This window comes from Triturus cristatus, chromosome 6, assembly GCF_964204655.1.
Source record: "Triturus cristatus chromosome 6, aTriCri1.1, whole genome shotgun sequence".
In the NCBI taxonomy this organism is placed as follows: domain Eukaryota; kingdom Metazoa; phylum Chordata; class Amphibia; order Caudata; family Salamandridae; genus Triturus; species Triturus cristatus.
In genome coordinates, this window is record NC_140589.1 from 1,267,384,822 (window position 1) to 1,267,410,924 (window position 26,103).

Here is a 26,103-nt window from a genome sequence, read left to right on the forward strand (position 1 = left end):
ACTATGTTTTCTGGCCGTGTCTAGCTTGTACTGCCCAACGTTTTATTATCCAATACTTTAGAACAGGGGTAACGAGCATTGAGCCTGTGTGTAGCAAAAGACATCAGTCGGAAGGAATGTGGTTCTGGCTGGCTGACTGATAGCAAACACGGGGAACTGCTGCCGTACAAACATCCGTCCCTAAATCACTGAACAAAATGTTGCTATTTCTCTTGAATTTACAATGACAAGACAAGTAGAGGAAGGAAAGTAGAGGGCATGGTGATATATGGCTGCGCATAGTCCGAGAAATGCGTACAAGCAGTCGCCAATGGCAAGGCGTGACCTTGAGCAAATGTCAGGCAGGTCCGTACACTGGCTTCCCCAGGAAGACAACACTTACACTAAAACCACAGTGGCGACGAGGCTATTGTATTCTGAACCCTAACACCAACCATTCGGAGCACTGTTTAACAACAACGACTTCCTTGTGCTGAGTACCCCGGGATTCCGGTAAAAACTGCTTTAACTGGATTATTTATTGTTTCCCCATTCTGCACCTCTGAAAGGGGAATAACGCACGTTTTACACAATCTGAGCTACAGAAAAACCGCAGGTGAGTTCTTTTATCTGGATATATCCCATCAAGTTTCACCAGGCAAACTTTATTTGAGGGTTGGAGGGTGTAAATATATTTATTGGTGTTTTAATAGATCCCCACTCTGCACTGCGGAAGGGGAATAACGCACTAATAACATTTTACACGTTCTGTTATGCAGAATTGTGGCGCGCTATGTAAATGTTATTTTTTTTATAAAGCGCACTGTTACCTGGAGGTGTCCCAGTCCTAGCACTAGCTCCAAAGAATCAGGAAACAGAGAGAGGGACCTAGTTATTGAATAGCCATGTTTTCAGACATTTTCTGAATGCGAGCAGACCAGGAGCAGAACCAATGAAGAGAGGCACTTCATTCCATTCCATGCAAATCAGCAGGGATGCTCCAGGAAAGATGCGTCACACAAGTTTACCCTTGCGCCACCACAGATGCGCCGCATTTACAATGCAGCGCATCGTGGCGCAAGGATGAACAGATGTGTGACACATCTGATGGCATAAGGGCGGCGCATTGCTGGAGTCGTGTCGCAAGCACGACGCAACTCCAGCAATGCTCAGTGGCTGCCCATACCTAGCATGCTGCGTCATGCCTTACGCCTGCTTCAAGCAGGCGCAGGGTTTTGACGCAGCAGCGTTGGAAAAGTGACTCAGTGAAATCTTGTAGATTTCACTGCGTCACTTTTCCGAGGCTTTTTCCGACGGAACGCCCACCCTGCATACATTAAACCTGATGCAGGTTTAATGTAGCGCAGGGCTTTACAACGTGACGCATTTCCCTAGATACGTCACGTTGTAAATAAGGCGCAACATGGCGCATGGTTTACACCGCCGCTGCGTCACAGAAGTGACGCAACGGCGGCGTAAATGTCTCGCAAGGGGCTTGTAAATCTGCCCCAGGGATTTTAACTTGGTCCTCTTCCTGACCTGTAGCCAGTGAAGTTCTATCACCCGGGAGGGTATCCTGACACTGAACGTGCAGGAAGGATGTTCTGGCACGTTCTTAGCTGCAAGAACTAAGCAACGTGCTGTATTTTTTTAGGACAAATTGTACCAAGTTTTATTTGGAAAATTTTGTTCGGGGAGGGGGTTGTGGGTTGAGGGGACGAAATTACTAGTTTGAAAATCAGTTTGGGTGTTCACAACCACATCGGGTGGCGCTGATCACGATTCCAGCACGGCTCAGAATGTACATACAAATCTCTTGGAATGTGAATAACAGCTCACCCTACTTAGATATGGTTTGAGCGACACTTTCCTCCTATGTGTTGTAAATTTCATTTTGACAAACCATGCGGATGGCAGATGGCACAGTCATTCATTGGCCACTACACAACTTACCTGGGAGGCATTGGCCCACATAGCGCAGAGCAGCAGTTTGTGAAGATGTTGCCATAGCTGTACGGATTGTAGTTGTCTTTGCCTCTTTTACTTGACCATGATCCTTTAATCTAGGAAAACATAAATATTAACTTGGGATATGAAGAGAAAGGAGACATGAATAAACACACATCATCTGCAACGCACAAAAGTCTTGAAAGCAACAAACATAAAAAAGTAAGGCAAGGCCACGCCTGCCCCTTTAAAACAGTAGGGAGTTCATACACATCTAGGCCCAAATTTATGAAAGAGTTGCGTCGCCCTTGCGCTACGCCACGGGGTGCAAGAGTCACACAATTGTTAAGTTAGATTTATCAAGCCATGCAAAGCCACCTTGCTGGCCCTGAGTGGCTTGATAAATCTGGAGTAAAGCAACGCAAATCCCTGCATTGCGTTACTCTGCCCCAGGGAGGTGTTTCATGGGTGGAGTGTGGATATGGATTTTGGTATACATTCCCAGATTTACCATTACTGGTAGACCTGGGAATGCGTCAAAATGCTACGCCTTCCCAGGTGAGGCGTAAAGAGGGGAAATATCTTTATTTTGAATCGTTATTCCTCTTTCTATGTGTGCTGCATTTTGCAGCACACATAGAAAGAGGAAAATGCCTCAGGGGATTGTTTTTGTGCAGGGACAAAAACAATCCTGCTTACAACGCAGACTGCCTTGCACCTGAAACAAGGGTCCCTTTGTTGGAGCTAGGCAGCACATTGTGCGCCAGTGCAGGGGAAAGACAGGAATGCACTGTATGTTAAATCCGGAGCATTCCAGCTCTTTCCCTATCATGCAGCGCAGAGCAGCGAGGTGGCTTGTTGCACGATGTTTTTATAAATGTGCCCCTTAGTGTAGGAGGTATTACTGCTTGCAAATGACCCCTGCACATCATATGCCCGGAGTACCAGCGCCACACTGCACCTGTACGGCTACTGAATATGGTAGGGCTTCTGTCACACTTTCATTACTATACATATCACTGGTAGTGCAGATGCTATGTTGTTGTTTCTGCCCAGCAATTTAAGGTTGTGCTGCACATGCAAACCATTGCTGTACAACTGGTGCAGGTTGTATAGCGGTTGTCACACCATTTCTGTGCATATGTACCCATTCTCTGTCTCGGTACATCTTGTGCAGTCTATTTTGTTGCTGCTGCACTTGTTGCAGATATTCTATTGGTGTTATGCTGTTTGTGTTATGATGTTTCTGTATGCCTGTTAGAACAGGCCTCTTTTGGCATGTCTTCCCTGTCTTTTTGCTTTCTGACCTTCCGTTTTTGATTGTATGCTGGACTTCGCTTTTGCCGGTTTAGTGTCTAAGCACACTTTTTTCAATGCTTTCCAGTGCTAAATTGCAAGTGCTCCTACTGTGAATTGTGTTATGATTGATTTTTCATGATTGATATATTTGATTTATTAGTAAGTCCCTAGTACAGTGCCTAGGCCCTGTACATCAAATGCTACTAGTGGGCCTGCAACACTGGTTGTGCCACCCACACAAGTAGCCTTTCAAAGGTGTCTCAAACCTGCCACTGCAGTGTCTGTGCGCAGTTTTTACTGCCATGTTGACCTAGCAAGTGCACCCACTTGCCATGCCCTAACCTTCCCTTTTCTTATACGTAAGTCACACCTGGTAGCCTTGTGGGCAGGGTGAAGTGTATATGAAAGGTTGGACATGCAGTAGTATGTTTTACATGTCCTGATAGTGAAATACGGCCAATTTCGCTTTTCACTATTGACAGGCTGTCTGGCTCATAGGTTATCATGAGAGCTGCCTTGTAACATCTTACGAGTGTAACTTTCCATTGAGACAAGATAGATAAATGGAGTTTAGGATCTCTGAACTCAGAACTAAATAATACATCTTTTAGTAAAGGTGGCTTGTAAATTGTGTGTTTGAAAATACCACTTTTAGAAAGTGGGCATTTTCTTAACCATCCTGTGTGCCTCTGCCTGTTTGTGTATTCACCGTCTGGTTTTGGAGTGAGAAGAGCTGGGGATGTGCATTCACACTAGACAGTCACAAGGGGGGTTGAGGTGTGTCCTGCCTTTCCTGGGTGACTCATAGCCAGGCTGAATAAATCTTCTGCATTTAGAGTAGTGGGAGGAGTTTTCACTACCACCTGAAAAAGCTGTGTCTGCTCTGCACAATGCTATCTCCACCTCCTGTAGTGAAGATGGACCAGGGAGGAAAGAAATGGTTTCTACTGAACTTAGAGGTTTTCTGCCTAAAACCTCAAAAGGAAAGTAGTATAAATAGTGGGACCCTGACCACAGAACTTTATAACTCTTTTGGACTAAGGAATCTGCCAAGAAGAAGAGCTGGAGTAGCTGTTAGAAGGAACTGCCGCTTTGCTGTGTGCTTTGCTGTGTTGGCCTGCAGAGGCTGCTTCTGTCTTGGGCAGTAAAAGGACTGGACTGGACTTTCTGCAACTGCTTTTCCAATATTTGTATTTTGATTACCGTATGATGGATTTTTATCATTTTGGTCTTGTTTTACACAGATAAATATTGGCCATTTTTCTAAAAACTGGGATGGTATCCTTTTGTAGTGTTTTCACTGTATTACTGTGTGTTATGTGCAAATTCTTTACACATTGCCTCTGACTGTCCGTGCTAAGCTACCAAGGGGGTGAGCAGGGCTTATTTTAGAAGTGTAATCCCCTTACCCTGGCAAGAAGGAAGGGTCCCTACTTGGACAAGGTGCATACCTCTGCCAGCTAGAGACTACAATCTCTAACAATGCCCAACTGCAGGTTTGACTGCAGCCTTTTCTGTAGCGCTTCTACAAATAGTACTGTAGCTACTACACCATATTGGTGCACCTTATGGATGTCCTTCTGATGTGCCACATTGTGGGTAAACAACTAGTGCAGGTAGTACTGTGGTGTCACAAACTTTCTGTATGGATGATGCGTTGATTGACTTATGATTTATGATGATTTTATCTACAAAATAAGTCCTTCTTGACTAAATACGTATTGGCAAATCCAATAGGTCTGGCTTGCGTTTATGGTTATGAGCCAGACATACCAGCTTTGCCAAAGTAGGAGGGTGCACTGCATTTTTATTTCAGAGATTAGAGCAGAAACTTTTCTGCAGGAGCAGAGGAACAGCTAGGTACGGTCAATCTTATAGCAGGTCAGCGGCTGAATGTGTTTGCTATGGATGCTGAAGGGTCGTTCCTTATATTGAAACCTCCAGCTAATCGGGCATTTGACAACTCTAGAAATTCATTTGTTTTGGTATAAGGTGAACCAAAGAGTTTTGTGGTTACAGAACAAAAATGAATTGCTTTTGGTATACAATGGATGCATGTGATATATAACTAAATGTCACAAAAATGTGATGATTGAATGCACTTTTAATGTGTAAAATAGTCAATTTTTCAACTCTACCCAAGGCACTTCTAAGGATGCAGAAGAGTTCACACAAAAAGTAAATAGAATGATGGTGTGACTGAAATACTCCACTTTGCTGATCCATTATGTGATTGACAATGTTGCAAGCCAATGGCTGAAGGACGCAGCTAATGGTTTGCAAAGGGTTGATCCGAAGACTATATTGTGTACGAACACAAGAAGTTGAAACAGACACCCCTAAGAAAGCCCAGCTGCATTTTGTTTTGGTATATGTGTATTTGTGAAGCACTGTTACCAAATGGTTTACTAGCACTAACATCAAAGAATGCAAGAAATTAATAAATAGAGCTACTTGGGAGACAGCGATTAGGGCTTAAGTTCCACCCTGAAGTTGAATAAGTCAGTTTTAGGGGCAAAAGGATAGGTGTTAGGGAGGAGGGCCAGATGGTGAACCTACGCTTCCCTTCTTCAAGGGGATTTACATGACCCCATGCATACCAGTTAAGGACTGTATCACAACAGTGGGGCATGCATAGAAAACCTTCCATCCCTCGAATCTGCCTAAGCAAAATCTCAGGACTGATATTCGACAATGTAATTCAAAAGCAAGAGGTCTGCTGGAATTTCCCAGTTATTAAAGAGTTGTGTGGTCTTCCCATCCAGCCGACACATTAATTAATTACAGATTTGTAAAGCGCAACATATCACCCCTAAGGGTATACAGGCGTTGTGGGCCATCAGGGAGATTAAGCGAGCTATTGCCCAGAGTCACATGATGCTGAGCTGAGCTGCCGCCAGCAATCGAACCGTAAGCTCCGCGCCTCGGAGTCAGCTGCTCTGGTCGCTGCGCCACATTGCAGGAAGTAGCAGACTTACATCTTCGTTTGTAGTTTGATTGGAGCTGATCAAATATGTATGAAAACCTGAGAGACCAACGATGGACCACACTGAAAAAAAACACACCACGGCCTCCAGCACAGTGATGCACAAGTCAAGGAAGAATCAGTAGACAAAAACACACAGCATTTGGCTACATTCTACAGTCTGTTTTGTGGTACCCTAATACAATAAGACGGGTAAACAACTGTTCTGATGTGTGCCTCAACCTTTCCTTCTGTAGATGGCACATTTTAGCATTAGATTCCGTCATTTCATCGCTATGCCTTTTGAAAACATCAGTGCAGCTGTGTGTCTATCATCTATGGGCCCTATATGTGCATTATTCCCCTGCTGTATAGGTCACAGCTACAGAAGATCCTAGCACTGAGTTTACGTAACCAATGGGTAACTTTAAGGAAATGTTAAAAAAATGAGCATGATGACTGTCATTGCGGAAATGCTGATTACAATGACCACTTCATATTTTTGACAATATTACTTTAATTCTGGTAGTGCTTGAACTTCATCTCTTGAGAGGAACAAAAAAGACTGGGTGGAATTCTTCTCAGCCACTGGTAATTACTTGGAACACATTTGAGTCCACCATTTTTTTCGCTCAATATGCCACTACAGATGGACCAGTTATATGCATACCAACGCCACCCAAAGAAGGACAGTACACCCCACACCTAAGCAACTCCCTCTCATAAGGGAACAGAAGAATCTCCAAATGTTTGTGCCTTTTTGAGGCTCATCAGTGACGTGCAGTCTGAGTTCTAGGCAGGCATATCTGACCCCATTTAGGATCACTCACTGAGAAGAACAAAACTGATCGACTGAATTATTTAATGAATCTTCGCCTTTGTTAAGATTGAGGTCTAGCTGAGCAGTATGAGTTGAAATGTCCCTTATATGGATAGGCCAAATCTGATTTGTATGTGGTTGGGGCCTGTCTGTAAAGGCAAAGACAGGTTAAGCATGATAGGATGCAATAAGCCCAATATCTGTGTTTTGCCTCCGTGAGTACTTTTACCTCGCTGTGAAGACTTTGAACTCCTTGCCTCTGCACCTCAGGCAATCACCATCACCAGGAAGGACCTCAACACCTGGCTCTTCGACTGAACTGCAGATCATCCCCTCCCCCACACTCAGCGCCATGAGACCCTAATAGGTGAATAGTCGTGCTTTACAAGAAACGTCGTTGATAGATTGATTGAGGCTCCTAAGTAGGAGGGGTATGCCCAGATGTGGGTCCTGAGCCTACTGTGCCATAGGGCTCAAGCTGTATATCACCGGTGAGATCCAACAAGGCCAGAACAGATCTGGGTGGCTGGCATTTCAGTGACGACATGGCCTAGTAGTTTGGGTTGTGCGACCTGCAAATTCTCCCCACCAAAATGCTCCAACTGTCCTTTAATTCAGAAAGGTGAAGCCACATCTCTACCAGGAGCATTACCCCACTTCATACACATAGAAATGCTTACCTGTCAGCATCTTCACTGCTAACGACCATCAGGGTGCCTGATGGTTGTTCAGCGCTCCGTTGTTTGCCAGCTAGTCAGAATCACTACATACAAACATACTAATTTGCATATGGCTGATTCATGTATTTAAGGGCACAGTTGAGCTAATAAACAATGGGATGGATTGCGCCCAGAGTGGCACTAATTCAAGCCTTTTATGGGTGGGAGTAATTGAAGCCTTTCATTGTGCTGCACTTCCTGTCTTGGTTTTCCTCTGCACAGCAATGCAGTATGTTGACATCCTAAGCCATTCCACTTAAACAGAACTGGCATAGACGACTATGGCACACTGGCCTAGGACCACTGTGAACCCATAAATTCTCTTGTTTTGGTCCAGGGTCATCTTTTCCACTCAAGTATCCATAATCACTAGTCAAAGCTAGTAAGCAGTCTGTGCCACAAACAGAAGTGCAAAAGCAGAACTCACTGTATCATCAGCGAAAGAAACAGTCTACTTTCTCGCTTTCGAACGAAGAACCAGCATCGGATTCATCGCTATCGATTATTGCAATGTCCTCCTCATGGCTATCCACAAACCATACAACAATAAATTACAAATTGTCCAAAATCAAGCATCACGATCCACCACCACTCATTTAGGAAAGACAGCACCTCATTCTTAAAACATTTATACAGGCTACCAATTGAGGGTAGCATCAAATTCAGACCTTTGTGTCTTTCACTGTATTATCTGCAGTACAGATCCTGCATGCCTTTCTAACAGAATGTCTGAGTATGATTTTCCACCATCTCTATACTCTGTAAATTTGGCCCAAAACACTTGCAATCCTAAGGATCAAGAAATACAGATCCAGTTGCCACTTTTTGAGCGACTAATGGGCGATCTTGTGGAACCTGCATCCCTCATAATTCAGAAACCATGTAAAACTTCAACATGCTTGAGAAAAAGCTTAGGCTAGCCTTATTTAAAAAAGTAAAAAGTAAAAGTAAAAAAGTAGTCATTATTACTTTCCAGCTAACAGACCCCTAGCCTCTTTAGCCCACTCCATCAAGGACCATCTATTTCCAAATTTGTGATTTAGTTTTGAATTTTGTACAAAATAAAATGCAAACATCCCTCCTACTTTTTCACCATTCCTCCATCGCAGCACCATTTTGAACCCTGCAGGGATCAACATTCATTGGCAGCATTCACTACTATATAAATAAATACACAATAACAGTATTTGACGGATGTGATCCATCCCACAATGTGAATTTTACATTAAACAGAAAACGCTCCAAAAAGGATATCTTGCTGGACTGTCCTTGAGGGCACTGAGGAAGCCTGCCTGCTGTGCACCTGTGAACATAATAAAATAATACATTACACTTGATTTCATAACCATATGAATCAGTATTAATTCTTCACCTCCCAAAATGCCCTCCTCTTGCCCCAGGCTTCCACCGTCACCAGTCTTTTGCCACATGAGCCTCTGCACTATATTAACTATTCCACATATGAGATGCAGGTACATTTTCCACCCCACAGTTCTAGTGGTTTGGCAAATCCATTTGAAAGTCTGAAAGTGGGAAGTGAAGCTATTTTTAGAATTAGGGCTGGACTGGGAACCATAATCAGCCTTGGCAAACCAGTCCCACCAGTGCTTGATTTGTAAAAGAATAAGTGCGGGCCCCTCGTCAGGATGCCACTGAAGTTTGCATCACACACGGCCACTATACTTACACAGCAACTAACCATCACACTGCTACAAGTGTGACTGTTCGAGATCGCCAAAGCTTTAAGAATGTATATTAAATTAACAAACAACTGTTTTTCTGCTCATTTTTAAATTACACAAACAGCGCCACCATGTGGCAGCTGTAATAAGTGCAGGTTTCAGCAATAAAGTGCCAGTGCCGAGCATTGAAAACCACCTGCTCAAATTAAGCACTGAGTCCCACATTGAAGGAGGCCACAACTAAAATGGAGGCATGGGGTTATGATCGATGCAATGCTTTGTGTAACTTTGGTCTGCATGAGTGGCTGCGCAATATGTTAATAAATAGTCCCTTTGATGGTTTTGGTTGTGACAAAGACAAAACGTTACATAGACATATCTACAGAGATTTCAATTGGAGTGGCAGTCAGCAGGATTTATGGTGTGGTGTTGCAAGGTGGAGAGAATAGATTTCTAATGAGTCTGAGTTCCTTAGGTCAAGGGTGGAGTATAGGGTGGTCTTGAACTCAGGAAAAGATGTGGTGGCTGTGGTTTGATTTTGGAGGGCACTTGAGGGAAGCAGTGTAAGCATATTAAAGAAACTGAAGCATGGGTATCTAGGTGCGCATTGGGGATGAATATGGGTATAAGGCGCAGCATGGGGGGAGCGTCTGTGACCAGCTGAGAGAGGTAGTAAGGTGTTGTGCCCGGAGTTGCTGTAAACAAAAGGCTGATTATTTAGTTAATGTGCTACATTTGGAATATAACCATTGTGGGTGGTGTTCGTGGAGTACACAGGGTTTGTGTTAAAGTGTTTGAGTTCCAAAACTAATGATAAATCATCCAAAATTGAGATTGTCTATTGGTGGATCTCCATCAGCAAGTTGTTACAGTTTCCAGTTTGCTCATGGCCAATGATTAAATGGGGACATGGCCACCTGAGTGTTGCTGGCAGTCTTTTTTCTGACACATAGCAACTGGAACCTATCAGTTCAAGTGGTGGAGTTGATGAAGGTTCCAGATTCATTTGGAATTTTAGTGGGCGCCGACATTTCTAGCACGAAGGTGAGGGGTTTGTGGAAAGCGATAGGGCTGGGGAGGATTGTCAGGCGCTGATCCAGAGCGCCTACCGCACGTTCCGCCATGAAAGAACTACGAGGCCCAGAATCCTCGGCGGTACATAGGCGGGGCGGGAACCAGTGAAATACGCGACTCAGGAGCCAATCGAGGCGCGTAATACTGAATCGAGAAGCACGCTGGTTATTGCTGACCGTTACCGAGCCAAGAAGACGCAAGAGCTCGCGTCTGCGGCTTCGGAGGAAGAGCGGGATTTTGTTCGTGCTGCTAAGACCGCCAAAAGACTCCAGTACAGGAGTGTTCGGTTCCGATTCTCGGAACTTCCCCGCGGGACGCTGCGGTAAGCGTCGCCGCGTTCTCAGACCACCGGACTCACACAGGATTCGGAGAGAACTGCCAAGTACCCCGAGCCGTGAGGACTACGCGGAGGATACCAGTGGACTCCACAGGGAGAGAGAGCGACTACTCGACTTCCGGCAAGTAGCGCATTATCCGAGGGAGAGGGCAAAGACTCCGTATCCGTACCGTTGAGGGTGATGATACCACGAGCTGTATGAAATGTAATACGAGACTTGGTTTAAGTAAGCTCACAGAAAGCGGAAGGGAGGAGAACAATTGTAGGGGAACAATTCATTGATCTCCTTCTTGTTCAGGTCGGATAATTCCTGGACAACGGTGCAAGACATTTGTATTATAGTATCATACCTAAGGGAAAGGGATCTTCCAGGTTCACTGAGGGAGGTGGGTTTTGTGCTTCGGAAAGGGCAACGGGAGCAGAAGGAAGTCAATAGAGAGTGTGGAATTGGAGGTGGTGTGTCATCTCAGAGTGTGTTTTTGGCTGTGTTTTGGAACAGTAAGTTTGAGGTGCCACAGTACACTAGCGAGACCTAATGAGAGTAGGCTGTTGTTGTGATTAATCTTCCTTTGTTTTTCTCTCTCTTACTTTCTCTCTTACTATTCTCTCAGGGCTTCATCTTCCTTGTCCCTCGCCTGATTGTTCTGGCACTCTGTGTTACAATAACCAGAGCCGGAAACGTCGGGGGGTGGAACCCTTGTGCCTCACTCGAAGCCCCAGGAACGACGGCGGTCGTGACAGAATTACGCGCTCACGAAATAAATCCTGGGGTTCCGAGTGACGCACAAATATGGCCTCATTGGACGACGTATTGCAGGCTCTCCTGGTGGTACAACAAGAATTGGCCGCATCAAAAGCGGAAACGGCGGCGCTACGAGACAGGGTGGATAGACAGGGTAGGAATCCTTTTGATGCCTCGTCGTCTTCATCACCTATACAGGTGAATGTGTCACCTCCCATACCTTTAGCTAGCCCTGAGAGGTTTTCGGGTGATCCCCACAAAATACAGACCTTTCTGACTCAAATAGCCCTGCACTTTTCCTGCAAACCAGCTTCCTTTCCTTCTAACCATTCGAGGGTGGCCTTTGCGATCTCATATATGACGGGGGACGCGGCCAATTGGGCAGTACCCTTGGTCAAATATGACGATCCCTTACTGTCAGACTGGAATGCCTTTCGAACAGAGTTTGAGCGGGTATTCGATCGAAGGGCCACCACCTTCTCGGCGGACCGAGAACTGTTGGTACTACGACAGGGGAAGCAGGACCTGGTGGCGTATTTGACTCACTTCAACCGTCTAGTGGCTGAAACAGCCTGGCCCGAGGAGAAAAGAATGTCCCTCTATTATCAGGGGTTAAACGACGACATGAAAGACGTATTGGCCCAAATTGATCCGCAGCCCTCCACTTGTACTGATTTGATGAATCTTACGTTGAGACTAGACCATAGGTTATCCGAACGGAAGGGAGAGCGGGTGTATGCACATGTTGATAAAACCGAGAGAGGGCCAAAACACCCAGTGGCCTCGTTGGAAGGTCAGGCCGAGCCCATGGAGGTGGGAGCGATTAGGGCCCCCTTATCCAGGGCCGAAAGAGAAAGCCGCAGGAGTGCGGGGTTATGCATGTACTGCGGAAAGAAAGGGCACTACGTGAGGGATTGCCCAGTTAAACCCAAAAAAGGAGGGTATGCAGGGGTGAGGAAAGTGGCTGTAACCACATTACAGACCTCCCTTCCAGAACTTAAGAGTGGGGAAGAAGGAGACCAGACCCGGACGCTACAGCTGCCGTCCTTGGCGATTATAGATTCGATAGCATCGGAATCCCACGTTATTTTAATCATGCATGTGCAAGTGGGAACAGCAGAACATGAGGTCAGAGTGATGATTGATTCAGGGGCCACCGGAAATTTCGTGAACAATGGGTTGGTGCAGCGGCTGGGGTTAAGGCGTTTATCGAGACCTATTCCAGAAAAGGTATGGGCCGTGGACGGAAAACCCCTGATATCAGGACCAATCACGGAGGTCACGGAGTCCTTAACGCTGTCCAAAAATGGACCTCTGGGGGATCACGTGGAAGAAATAGCCTTCAACATCATAGAGGCCCCGCAGTATGAGTTGATCTTGGGCATGCCGTGGTTGACAACCCATAATCCCACGATCGATTGGAAAAGAAAAACGGTAGAATTCGCCACCGAGTATTGCCAAAGGGAATGCGCTAACACTAACCGAACCCATCTTCTGGCGCTCACCCAAGGGTATCATGTCCTCACGGCGGCAGAGAAAGAAACGGTCCTCCCCGCAGTCTATGACAAATATTCAGATGTGTTCAGCGAGAGTAAGGCGGAAATCTTGCCCCCTCACCGGGAATATGATTGTCAGATAGACTTGATTCCGGGGGCAAGTGTGCCATCGTGTCGAGTGTATGCCTTGTCTGAACCAGAGACGGAACATCTGAGACAATATTTGGAACACTATGCAGACATAGGGTTCATCAGGCCTTCCCGTTCTCCGGCCGCTTCGCCCCTGTTCTTTATCAAGAAAGTTAATGGCGACTTGAGAACGTGCATTGATTATCGCGTTTTGAATAAAAATACTGTACGAAACCGATACCCTCTTCCACTCATTCCTGTCTTACTGGACCAGGTGAAGGAGGCCGCCATTTACACCCGATTGGATTTGAGAGGGGCTTACCACCTGGTACGGATAAGAGAGGGAGATGAGTGGAAGACGGCGTTTAAAACGCGGTATGGCCTTTTCGAATACAGGGTAATGCCGTTTGGGCTGTGTAACGCCCCGGCGGCGTTCCAATACTTTCTAGATGATGTGCTCAAGGAGTATATAGATAAAACAACTGTAGTATACATTGATGATATCCGAATCTACTCCAAGGATTCTAGCCTCCACCACACACATGTGTCACAAATCCTCCAGAAGTTGAGAGAGAACAATCTGTTTTGCAAGTTGTGCAAATGTGAATTTGATGTAGAGAAGGTGGAGTTCTTGGGGGTGGTCTTGAGCCCTGCAGGGTTAAGTATGGCGGAAAGGAAAGTGGTAGCAGTTCAGGAGTGGCCCATCCCAAAAACAGTGAGAGACGTCCAATGTTTTCTTGGGTTCTCTAATTATTACAGGAGATTTATATCTCCCTTCTCACAACTTGTCTCTCCTCTCACTCGTTTACTACGAAAAGGACACCCCTTCACATGGACTCAAGAAGCGAAACAGGCGTTCAGTGAGTTAAAGCAAGCTTTCACTACAGCCCCGATCCTTCAGCATCCCCGCTCCGACGCTCCGTTCATTGTGGAAGCAGATGCGTCCGACATTGCGGTGGGAGCGGTACTCTCGCAGCGAGAGGCACAGTCAGGACAACTGCATCCCATAGCATTCCTTTCTAGGAAATTGACCCCGGCTGAAGCAAACTACACAATTGCGGAAAAGGAGTTGCTCGCAATTCGGAAGGCGTTTCAGGAATGGAGACATTATCTGTGGGGAGCCCGACATCCGATAACGGTGTACACCGACCACAGAAATTTACAATACCTAAAGACGGCCCGACACCTTACGCAAAGACAAATGCGTTGGATGCTGTTTTTTGCAGGATATGACTTTGTCATCACTTTTCGTCCAGGGTCGTAAAACAAGAAAGCTGATTCACTATCCCGGCAAGGCGGAGAGCCCGTGTCTCTCAGAGAAGTCCATGAGTCAATCATCGCCCCGGAGAAGGTACTCTGCGTGGTCAGGGCGGACACGTTTCTACAATCAGTGCGAGCACACCATACCATAGAACAATGGCTCCGTTGGGAAGAACAGGGAGTAGACCGGCATCTGAAAGGTGGATTGCCGTTTGTTCGCGACCGTCTGTTTGTGCCATCGGTGGCGCTCCAGCGTCAGGCCTTCGAGTGGTGTCATGTGTCGCTGTTGGGGGGCCATCCAGGGTGCGCTAAGACTCTTCAGCTTCTCAAGCGTCATTTTTGGTGGGACCACATGAAAGAGGACGTCCGAAACCGGATACAACAATGTGACGTGTGCGCACAAGCCAAGGGAGACCGTTCGAAAGCTAAAGGCAAGTTGGTACCCATGCCTACTCCCGCTGGACCCTGGCACAACATCAGCATGGATTTCGTGGTGGGGCTGCCGATGGACCAGGGTTGTAATGCAATCATGGTTGTGGTAGATAGCCTCACGAAAATGGGTCATTTCGTGCCGTGCAAGAACCTTCCTTCGGCCAGTCAAACGGCTCATCTGCTGTTATCCCATGTGATACGCCTACATGGACTCCCGAGAGTGATTGTTTCAGACAGGGGCCCCCAGTTCATAGCACGGTTTTGGAAGGCGTGGTGTAAGGCCCTGCAAATAGAGGTGGCTACCTCCACCAGCTTCCACCCACAGACGGATGGCCAGACCGAGCGTCTCAACCAAACGCTCAAGACCTATCTCCGTTGCTACTCCAAGGAAGCCAGCACATCGTGGGTGTCGCTGCTGTGGATGGCGGAACTCTCCTATAACAACGCGTGGCATTGTTCTATCAAGGAAACGCCCTTTCGGGCGAATTATGGTTATCACGCCAAGGTTCTGCCAATGGCATTCCCCGAGGACATCTGGGAGCAGCCCGCGCTGGCTACTCATTTACGGAAGCTGGGTACTCTCCATGAACGCCTCGAGTCAACTCTGGAACACGCCAAAGGCGTCTACAAGGCATGGGCAGACCGCCACAGACGGGACGGGCCTGCGTATCAACCCGGAGACCGCGTATGGCTTTCTACGAAATACCTTCGGTTCAAATTGCGCAGTGTCTTCCATCCACGCTTCATAGGTCCGTATCCCGTGATCCGTCGTGTGGGGTCGGTGGCGTATAAATTGGCCTTGCCCGCGTCGTTACGCATCCATCCGGTGTTCCATTGTGGACTGTTGAAACCTGCTGTTGGGGCCAGGAGGAGGGCGCCCCCGCCGGTACTCCGCGACGGACTGGAGGAGTATGTGGTGAGCAGGGTGTTGGATTCCCGGTACCGGAGAGGGGCCCTGTGGTACCTTCTTGCGTGGAAGGGCTATTCGGCTGCGGAGGACTCCTGGGTGCCGGCATCGGATGTGCACGCCCCAGTGGCGGTGCGTTTGTTTCACGCCCGCTTCCCGGCCAAGCCTGGTCCTAGGAGGCGCATGGCAGGGGGGCATACTGTCAGGCGCTGATCCAGAGTGCCTACCGCACGTTCCGCCATGAAAGAACTACGAGGCCCAGAATCCTCGGCGGTACATAGGCGGGCGGGAACCAGTGAAATACGCGACTCAGGAGCCAATCGAGGCGCGTAATACTGAATCGAGAAGCACGCTGGTTATTGCTGACCGTTACCGAGCCAAGAAGACGCAAGAGCTCGCGTCTGCGGCTTCGGAGGAAGAGCGGGATTTTGTTCGTGCTGCTAAGACCGCCAAAAGACTCCAGTACAGGAGTGTTCGGTTCCGATTCTCGGAACTTCCCCGCGGGATGCTGCGGTAAGCGTCGCCGCGTTCTCAGACCACCGGACTCACACAGGATTCGGAGAGAACTGCCAAGTACCCCGAGCCGTGAGGACTACGCGGAGGATACCAGTGGACTCCACAGGGAGAGAGAGCGACTACTCGACTTCCGGCAAGTAGCACGTTATCCGAGGGAGAGGGCAAAGACTCCGTATCCGTACCGTTGAGGGTGATGATACCACGAGCTGTATGAAATGTAATACGAGACTTGGTTTAAGTAAGCTCACAGAAAGCGGAAGGGAGGAGAACAATTGTAGGGGAACAATTCATTGATCTCCTTCTTGTTCAGGTCGGATAATTCCTGGACAACGGTGCAAGACGTTTGTATTATAGTATCATACCTAAAGGAAAGGGATCTTCCAGGTTCACTGAGGGAGGTGGGTTTTGTGCTTCGGAAAGGGCAACGGGAGCAGAAGGAAGTCAATAGAGAGTGTGGAATTGGAGGTGGTGTGTCATCTCAGAGTGTGTTTTTGGCTGTGTTTTGGAACAGTAAGTTTGAGGTGCCACAGTACACTAGCGAGACCTAATGAGAGTAGGCTGTTGATGTGATTAATCTTCCTTTGTTTTTCTCTCTCTTACTTTCTCTCTTACTATTCTCTCAGGGCTTCATCTTCCTTGTCCCTCGCCTGATTGTTCTGGCACTCTGTGTTACAATAACCAGAGCCGGAAACGTCGGGGGGTGGAACTCGAAGCCCCAGGAACGACGGCGGTCGTGACAAGGATCGCATGGGTTGATAAAACTGGAAAGTAGATGATTTCCACCTCTGAAGAACTCAGAATAAGAGAGAAGGTGGTAACACCGTATCTAATACCTGTGATAGCAAATGGGCAGATGCTGTCAACAAGGGCAGGCAAAGAGAAGGCAAAAAATAGTGGTTGAAGAGGTGAGAAGAGGAGCATTCCAGTGGTTCACCCAAGATACTAGGGAGGCGAAAGTCATAAGTGTGGCCGGGTGGCTGACAGTGCTGAATACTGTAGAGATGCTAAAGAGAATCAGGATAGAGAAACTGTGATTGTGGTGAGCAGAAGTGAGGAAGATGAGCACCCACACAAGGACATTTTCATTGAGTTGAGTTGACAAAAATTAGATTGCAGTGAGTTCAGTAGATTGTAGCAGGTGAGCTGATTGAACACCAGTTACTAAAAGGTTTTGGAAAAGAAGAGCAGTTGTGTTACTGTGCCAATGTAGAAGAGGGTTCAGAGGCTGAATTTTAACAGTGGTAAGGCATCCGTGACCTAAAGATAGAAGAGCGGGATAATGGGCACTGGTTAATTTGTAAAAAACATAAGTGCCGGGACACTCGTCAGGAGGCAGCTTGCACCAGCCCATTTCTCCTGTCAGCGTAGCCTAAATCAGAACCAATCACTAACCATGAAAGTGGGGAAAGGATGTGGCGTAATGGCCACAGCTGCAGACTTCGGAGCTGGGGAACAAGGTTTGAGTTTTGGCGTCACTCAACATCCTGTGATTCTGGGTAAATCACTTAATCTCCCCATAAATTGGTGTGTCCTTAACATTTGCTCATGAAAAGCACTGGTGTTGATGATTAAGTGCGGGTGCTGAGCACCGGACACCAGAGGCTCAAATTAAGCACTGGTTATGGAGATAAGGAAAGACAGGGACACACTCTAGACTGGTAGGCAACTAGTATTTGCAGATACGTGATAAGCAGGGATTGAATAGCAAAGCATCTCATGGATAGTCTTTCTGTGGCAGATTAACACACCAGCAAACATTATGGAGCACAGTAGCTAATGGCAAGGCATTCTGTCCTAAAGTAACTGCTGCACAGAAAAGCAAAGTAGTTAGCAGGTAGGCATTGAGAAGTATAGTAACCTTTAATTGAATAACGTGTCAGTTCTTTTTCTGCCCAACTAATAAAACTAAATGTACCAGAATTCAAAGGCAATTCAAAAGCAGGCTCCAATGCCAATCTAAGTGCTGTTGAGAAGTCCTTACATTTCCCCATTACCCCTACCTAGTAGAAAGCTAGAGGAAAATATGGTGGAAGGGAAGAGAAAAACACAGCTATGATAAAGAGAAAAACAAAGGGTTTGTATTAAAAAAAACACTATGAAAGCAAGACTATCAAAATACTCTCTCAGGGATATGGTGTTGAAAATGGGGCGCTTTTTTAGTAGTGCATTAGCCAATTGTTTGTGAAGTCCCAGACATACTAGCTTGTTCACTCAAGACTTTGCAGAGAGCTGCATCGTCTTCAAACAATAGCATTAACAAAGTAGTATTATTCACAATACAACATTCTGTGGCACCAGTCCCCATGCTAGCTTATTTCAGGGCCACTTTTCTGTTACCAGATGCTGGCACGTGAGGGTTACCAGGCAGTAGTGGCTGGCAGGGAACGGTGGCAGGGAAAGGTGGTGGGGGAGGTTAGGAAAGAAAAAAAAGAAAACTTACCTGGGGTCTCTGTCACCAGCTGCTGCCTGCCTCCCAGAATCCTCTGACCAATCACAACGCTACCTTAGCAGTGTTCTCATTGGTCTGAGCGCAGTGGTTCGGTGTACAATACAGCATGTGGAAAACAAGTAAAGTGCACATGACAGTTTGGCTGGCCCGAGACGGCTGGCCAAACCGTCATGTGCACTTAAGGTGCAGCAACCACTCCTTAACATCAGGGGAGCCCGGCCAAGCCCTAACAGCCTGGCTGGCTGCAGTGCAATTGCAATACAAAAAAAAAAATGACAATAACGTACCGTGATTATTATCATTTGATTTTATGTTTGCACTTCTTTAAAGCAGTGGGGTGATGCTCCTTCGCCTTAGCAGAAGAGCTGCCCCTGGTACCAGGTCGAATCTCTGACATGCAGCTGTCTCCCAGTCTCCTGGTCTGTGAAGGACTGTGTGCCACAGTCTTTTGTTCCAGAAAATGTGTCCTCTTAGAGTTTAGTGCTGCTTAGTGCAGCCCTGTTTATTTTGATATAAACCATTTTAATCTGGGAAGAAGGTATGAGTTAAATGGTAGTAGCAGCTGCGTGTATAGTTTTATTTCTCACAAAACCTCTATGTTTTCTAAAACATGATCCATTGTGTATCAGTACTTTTTATGCAGAAAAAGATGATAGAGAATCTTGAATTTTATTCTAGCTCTTACTATGCTACTTTTGTAAAAACCTTAATCTTTATTTGAGGAGAACAAAAGGGACTGCTTCGAAGACTTAGAATGATCACTAAATCTGCTGCCAGAGCAGTCACTAAAATACCTTTGGCTTTGCCAATGACGAACAACATGTTGGCTTTTAGCAATGGTAGCGTGGTCTGGTGGGGATGGAATAAGCGTCAACCAACTGCGAAAGTGGAGATGAAAGCAACAGGAGATTTTGTAAACATGAAAAACGACAAAACTGCGATTTCCTGATCCTGTCGTGGAGGTGAACTTCTATCCTACCTGCTCGTGTCCCTGGGAGCTGCCTTGAGGTCGTCGTTTGTCTCCCTCCCGCTGCCGCCATTCTAAACGCGGCCGCTTTGCGGAGGGGGACTACCCTTCCCAGGATCCTCTGTAGCGGACGGGAAGCGGAACCAGAACCCGCCCACTGTACTTTCGCGCCTGGAGGCGCTCAAAAGCATCGAGAGCCACTGGCAGAGCGGGCGATTTCCTGATCCTGTCGTGGAGGTGAACTTCTATCCTACCTGCTCGTGTCCCTGGGAGCTGCCTTGAGGTCGTCGTTTGTCTCCCTCCCGCTGCCGCCATTCTAAACGTGGCCGCTGTGCGGAGGGGGACTACCCTTCCCAGGATCCTCTGTAGCGGACGGGAAGCGGAACCAGAACCCGCCCACTGTACTTTCGCGCCTGGAGGCGCTCAAAAGCATCGAGAGCCACTGGCAGAGCGGGCGATTTCCTGATCCTGTCGTGGAGGTGAACTTCTATCCTACCTGCTCGTGCCCCTGGGAGCTGCCTTGAGGTCGTCGTTTGTCTCCCTCCCGCTGCCGCCATTCTAAACGCGGCCGCTGTGCGGAGGGGGACTACCCTTCCCAGGATCCTCTGTAGCGGACGGGAAGCGGAACCAGAACCCGGCCACTGTACTTTCGCGTCTGGAGGCGCTCAAAAGCATCGAGAGCCACCGCCTTGCGGGTCCGCGCGCGGGCAGCGCCGGGCTAAGCCCGGGCAAAGCCGGGCTAAGCCCGGGCAAAGGGCGGGCCGTCTGAGGCCGTCAGAGGACGAAGGAGGTCGGGCCGGGCCAACCCTCTTGGACTGGTTGTTTGTGTCAACTGTACATGTAAAGTATTGAGATAATTCCAGTTGCAAGTTACAAGTAGTTACAATCAGCGCATCGTGTTGTTTGTGATATTGTTCTGAAAGTAGTTCCCCTATACCTTATCTGGTCATGGTTAAGCGGGGAGCCAAAGTTTCAGCTGATTCAGCATGTAACACCATCGACACCTACTTAGTAAAAGCAGTCAGTGCTCTTACGCAAGAAATAGATCGGACTGAAAAAAGACTATCCATGAGTTCAAGTGCACTACTACCAATTAACCAAGGTAATCTTAGTGATACTACCACCCGCAACGCCGAAACACCTATAGCCTCGATTACCTTAGAAAGAGAGGATGTAAATGTTAGTACTCAGTCGATACTTTCAAATACTCCCAGATTATCTGCCATAGAAGATAGCCCTGACCCATTATTATCTCCATTGATAAACCAAAAAGAGGCGCGGAAAAAAAGTATAGGGCAGAGTACCATGCCAAAGAAAAAGGGAAAAAAATTACCTTTAACAGAGAGCAAGGTTATCACACACACAAGGGCTAAACAAAATATTTTGGAAACCCCTAGTCTGGAAGCAATTTTTGATAAATTAGCCGAGCTCATTAGGCCACTGTATGATAAAGTGGATAATCTGACCAGGGAGGTCCACAAATTGAAAGGATCTATTGATAGAATTGGGATGCGAGATTTAAAGACAACAGGCGTAGAAAGTCTAACTATATCAGAGGGCACTGCTGTTAGGGATGCTGGTATAACTAATGTGCCCATAAGTAAGCACGCTAATAGTCAGCTTCGGGGCGACCCAGTCATAAGTTCGCAGTTACCTTCGGAAGGGAATACAATAGTGAGTGAGCAACAGGGTGGCCCCCCTAACACAAGAACCTTACCAATAGAACAAACACATAAGGATAAGGAAGCATATACGATTCCATCAAACATCAGTAAGATCCCTCCTTGTATTAACCTACCACCGGAATGCAGCGCGTATGTAGCAGTGCTGGTTAACATCCCTAAATTAAAAAATGGGCAAGTGGAGAACCACGATCAATTGAAGAAAAAAATCCTTCATTGGTTGTCTAATAATTGTAACTTCCCCATGGAAGGGGCCAGCCAGATTATATTAGCGCAGAGAGTGGGATGGGTAGGTCCCCTTAGAAAAAACTTTGAGGGTGACTGCGTCATAATAAATTTCAAAACTTGTTTGTGGGCCAAAAACACGCTTATGAATGCGCCATTACCATCAGCCTGGGAATTTAATACTACCTTATTACCATTAGGCTATTTGTATAGGCATTTATTGGAACCCAGCTACCCAAGTAACACTGGTTTTGTAAAAACATTGAGACCCCGTCATGATTTTTGTATCCCAACATTCAATAGATTTAAGATCCTCGAATCCCTGGAGGACATTGACTGACACATTTTGTCAAATAATCCAGCACAGGTCAATCACTCTACAAGGCCTATATTAAGTGCTGAATCTAATGAACGGAAGGGAGAAAAGACCCGCGGTACTCAGGATATCTGTTACTCACTCAACATAGTAGCTGCTCAAGTATCCCCTACACCTGTATTTAATACAGCAGAAGTAGATAACGCAACTGAGGGACCCAATTCTACCGGGACCATAGCAAAGCTATCTATGGTAGATACTCTTTTAAATCTAGATTCTACCGAGGTTGTGTCAAATGGCTGTGCAGTAGCTAACTGTGACTTTAATTCAGGCTACAGTGTTGTCACATGGAATATTGCAGGTTTAAACAGCAAACTGGACTCTCCTTTTTGGAAGGATTTCATTAATATAGGCTACGATATAATATGCCTTCAAGAAACTTGGTGTGAGGAACCTATTTTTGTTGAGGGATACTCATCTTACTGCTTGAATGCGGTCAGCTCAATTGCTGGAAGGGCTAAGGGAGGTCTTTTGCTTCTGGTATCCACCAAACTCTACCATTGTAAAATTAAGAGTTGCGTCCCAGTGGATGTTTACTCCCAGGTATTGCGTTTGGAGTTTGATAAAGGCAAAGATTTAGTATTGATACATTTTTATAATAATGTTTTTACTGCTGATAGAGGTAAAATTTTGATTCAGTTGGAAAAAGAAATTGAGAGGACTCAGGTACTATCACGCTGCCAGTCGATTATCCTTTGGCTGGGCGACTTTAACATAAACCCATGTCTTCATGCCATGAGCAATTTGTGTGGGTTAAGAAGGGAGTGTGGAAATAAGGAGGAAGTAGACTTTTTACACTTTCCACACTGTACATATGGTATGGCTTTAAACAAGATGTTAGCCAAGTTTGATTTGGACATGTTAAGCTGTATGAAAAATAGGGAAAACATTAATTGCCCAACCTTTACAGGAAGAGGTGCTAATTCCTACATTGATCACATTCTGCTTTCTAATAACACTGCTTATTCCAATTTATGGGTTAACGAGCAAACATTAAGTGATCACAATAGTATTTCCATACTATTGCATTGTTGGGGCAATAAACAAATGGTCATTAATAACCATATTAATCATGTTGAAGCCGTAAGACCAAATGGAATGAGGATTAGGTGGTCGAGGATTGTTCCACATAAATTATTGCAGGAGGTGTTAAGAAAATGTAATCAGGAGATAGATTATTGTCTTGGCGAGGAGGTAAATTCGCACAATATACTTAATAAGTTACTTATAATTAATGAAACAATAGACAGTCTTCTTACTAAAACATATAAGGGGAAAAAAGAAATTAATATGGGATGGTTTGATAAGAGCTGTACTCATGCCCTGCATGATTTAAAACAAGCCTTGAGTACTAAACCACAAAACCCCACTAGCATCAAAAACTGTCGTGCCAACTATAAAACATCCCTCGTTAAGAGGAAAAGAGCATTACAAGAAGAGGCCTGGAACAACCTCAACCTAGCGGCAGACACAAATGATAGTAAACTGTATTGGGAAACTATAAACAGCCCTTTTTTGAAAAATGATAGTGTGCCTGAAATAACCTCGCACGTAGATTGCAATTCATGGATGCAACATTTTTTAAATATTTGTAATCCTGATAGGTTAGTTTTAGATTTTTCACAGGACAACGATCATATATGGCCAAGATTACCCTTAGATATAAGTTTGGACGAGGTCTATGAGGGTCTAAGTAATAGTAAAGGCGGTAAAGCACCCGGTCCGGATGGGGTCCCGTTGGATTTATATAAATCAGAACTACATTTGTGGGCCCCCATTTTGACCAGATTTTTTAATGCAACTGCGGAGGGACAGCTACCTATTTCTTGGGGCCAGTCTTTGATTATTCCCCTTTTCAAAAAAGGCTCCAAGTCTGAGGCAAGCAATTACCGCCCCATTTCCCTACTAGATTCCTCTATAAAAAATATGAGTAGAATAATTTTAAAAAGACTTGAAACCTGGGCCACGGACAATTTAATTTTATCAAGGGCACAATATGGCTTCAGAAAAGGTCTGGGGACAATGGAACAGTGTGTTAATCTTGACCTCCTTATTCATAAATACACTGTTGCTAAGGAAGGTAACCTGTTCCTTTGTTTCGCAGACCTGAGTAGTGCCTTTGATCTCGTAGATCATAAAATCCTATGGGATATCCTGTTAGAACTTGTTGCCCCAAAGGAGTGTGTTTATTTTTTGGCACGGCTTTATTCTGGTTTATCATGCAAAGTTCGTTATGGTCCTTTGGGGGAATGTACACCCTTTTTTAAAGTGGCTAGAGGTATCCGACAGGGTTGTGTACTGGCACCATTTTTATTCTCATTATTTATTAACCAAATTGATTCAATTTTAAGCAAATTATCTTCAGATGCCCCTATGATTGAAGGAAACCCCATCCCAATTTTATTATACGCAGATGACGCTGTACTTTTATCACGCACACAGATTGGTTTACAACGTCTTATATTCAGATTTGTGCTATTTATTAAAGATAGGAAACTGGTAGTTAACAAAACTAAGACATTTGCTATGATTTGGGGTAGGAAGGCAAAATCAAAACCTACCTTCTACATTGATAAAGATAAGATGCAAACGGTCAATAGATTTTGCTATCTGGGGATAACATTCTCTGGAGATGGGAAATGGACACACGAGGATGAGAATGTGAGACTGAAGATGAATAGAAATACCAGTAGTATTTTTAGATTTGCAGCTAAATTGGGGCAGAGGAGGATAAAAGAAATGTTGGCCATTTATAAAGCCAGGTGCGTATCATCGGCACTGTACGGGGCGGGAGTGTGGGGCCACCATCAGGTGAATTGTTTACAGAACGATGAAAATAAGTTTTTGAAAAAGTTATTATGTGCCCCCCCCTCAGCTTCGACTTTGTTAACTCACATGGAAGTCGGTATCGACTTCATCACTGACTTAGCCGCATTACGCCCACTATTGCTATGGCGCTCCATCTGGTCTAAAACTGAGACAATATTCACACAATCAATTATTAAAGATTGCTTGAGGCTTGACAACTTATCACGTATACCATGGTTAAGCTACATTTATTACTGGTTCAATGTCCTATATGATTGTAACATTTATTTGAACCCAGAAGCAGCTGCATTGATACCAAAGAAAGATTTAAAACTGAGGTTTCTAGCACACAAGAATGCGGCCAGAGAGAGACAGTCCAGTAATTTAATAACCGTAGTATCTTATAATGATTTGAATTTGAGGAAAGGTTTTCAGGCTTACCTCACGATTGTAACAAGAAATTCCCATCGATTTGTCCTAACCCGTTTAAGGTTCGGGATTGTCCATCACTTAGTTTAATTCCCGCACATGAAAATCAAATCTAATACATTGTGCCCTTGTGATAACGTTTCAAAGCAAAGTTGCTGTCACTTTTTATTGTTTTGTAAATTTTACTGCCATTTTAGGAAGTTTTATCTTAAACCTATCTTTTTAAAATACAATGTTGGAACCACTAAATTAGCAATGAAGCTTTTAATGACTTTGGAAAGCCCTGACATTTGTTTTCGTGTTGCACTATATGTGTTAAAGTGTATAAACATAAGGAAGTCTATAATTTTTACCGTTTAGCTTCCATTGTTTTGCGTATTTTGCACATTAAGTATGTACCGCTTATATCTTTTTATGCATTTTAAATTCTGAGTTTTCCATGGATGCTTAACGCTTTTTAAAATTGCCTCTTTAACTCAGCACTTTTTGTACAGTTATAATATACTCGTCACTTTACGCAGAATTTGCACTTTGTCAATTAATTCTAATGTAGTACTGTCAGTAACCCTCTTACGTTTCTTTAATTTTGAGTTGCCTAGGGATACACATTGCACTTTAATATTGCCTTTTTTGCACATAGTATTTTGTGCATAGTTACAATATACTTGTTATCCAATGCTGATTCTTGCATCTACCAAAATTACCATATTGGTATAGCAATGGTTGAATTTGTATATATAAATGTATAGTGCTTATTGTATAAGATATTTTGGCATGCTATGTATTTTAATGTTGTATTTATTACTTGTCTCGCTTATATGGTTGTATTTTACATACCGAATAAAGCTTTTTGACTTGACTTG

General features: G+C 45.3%; 1 protein-coding gene across 3 annotated transcripts in view; it reads right to left on the minus strand.

Annotated features, from left to right (window-relative positions):
* Positions 1 to 26,103, minus strand: part of ZDHHC14 (zDHHC palmitoyltransferase 14) — a 455,930-nt gene that overhangs the window by 19,656 nt on the left and 410,171 nt on the right. For all 3 annotated transcript variants that reach the window (XM_085612222.1, XM_085612220.1, XM_085612221.1), the window contains 3 exons: positions 8,984 to 9,032; positions 6,204 to 6,306; positions 1,933 to 2,042 (listed from right to left, as the gene is read on the minus strand). In XM_085612222.1, the coding sequence (XP_085468348.1) occupies positions 1,933 to 2,042; positions 6,204 to 6,306; positions 8,984 to 9,032 (262 nt within the window). The remainder of the gene's footprint in view (positions 1 to 1,932; positions 2,043 to 6,203; positions 6,307 to 8,983; positions 9,033 to 26,103) is intronic.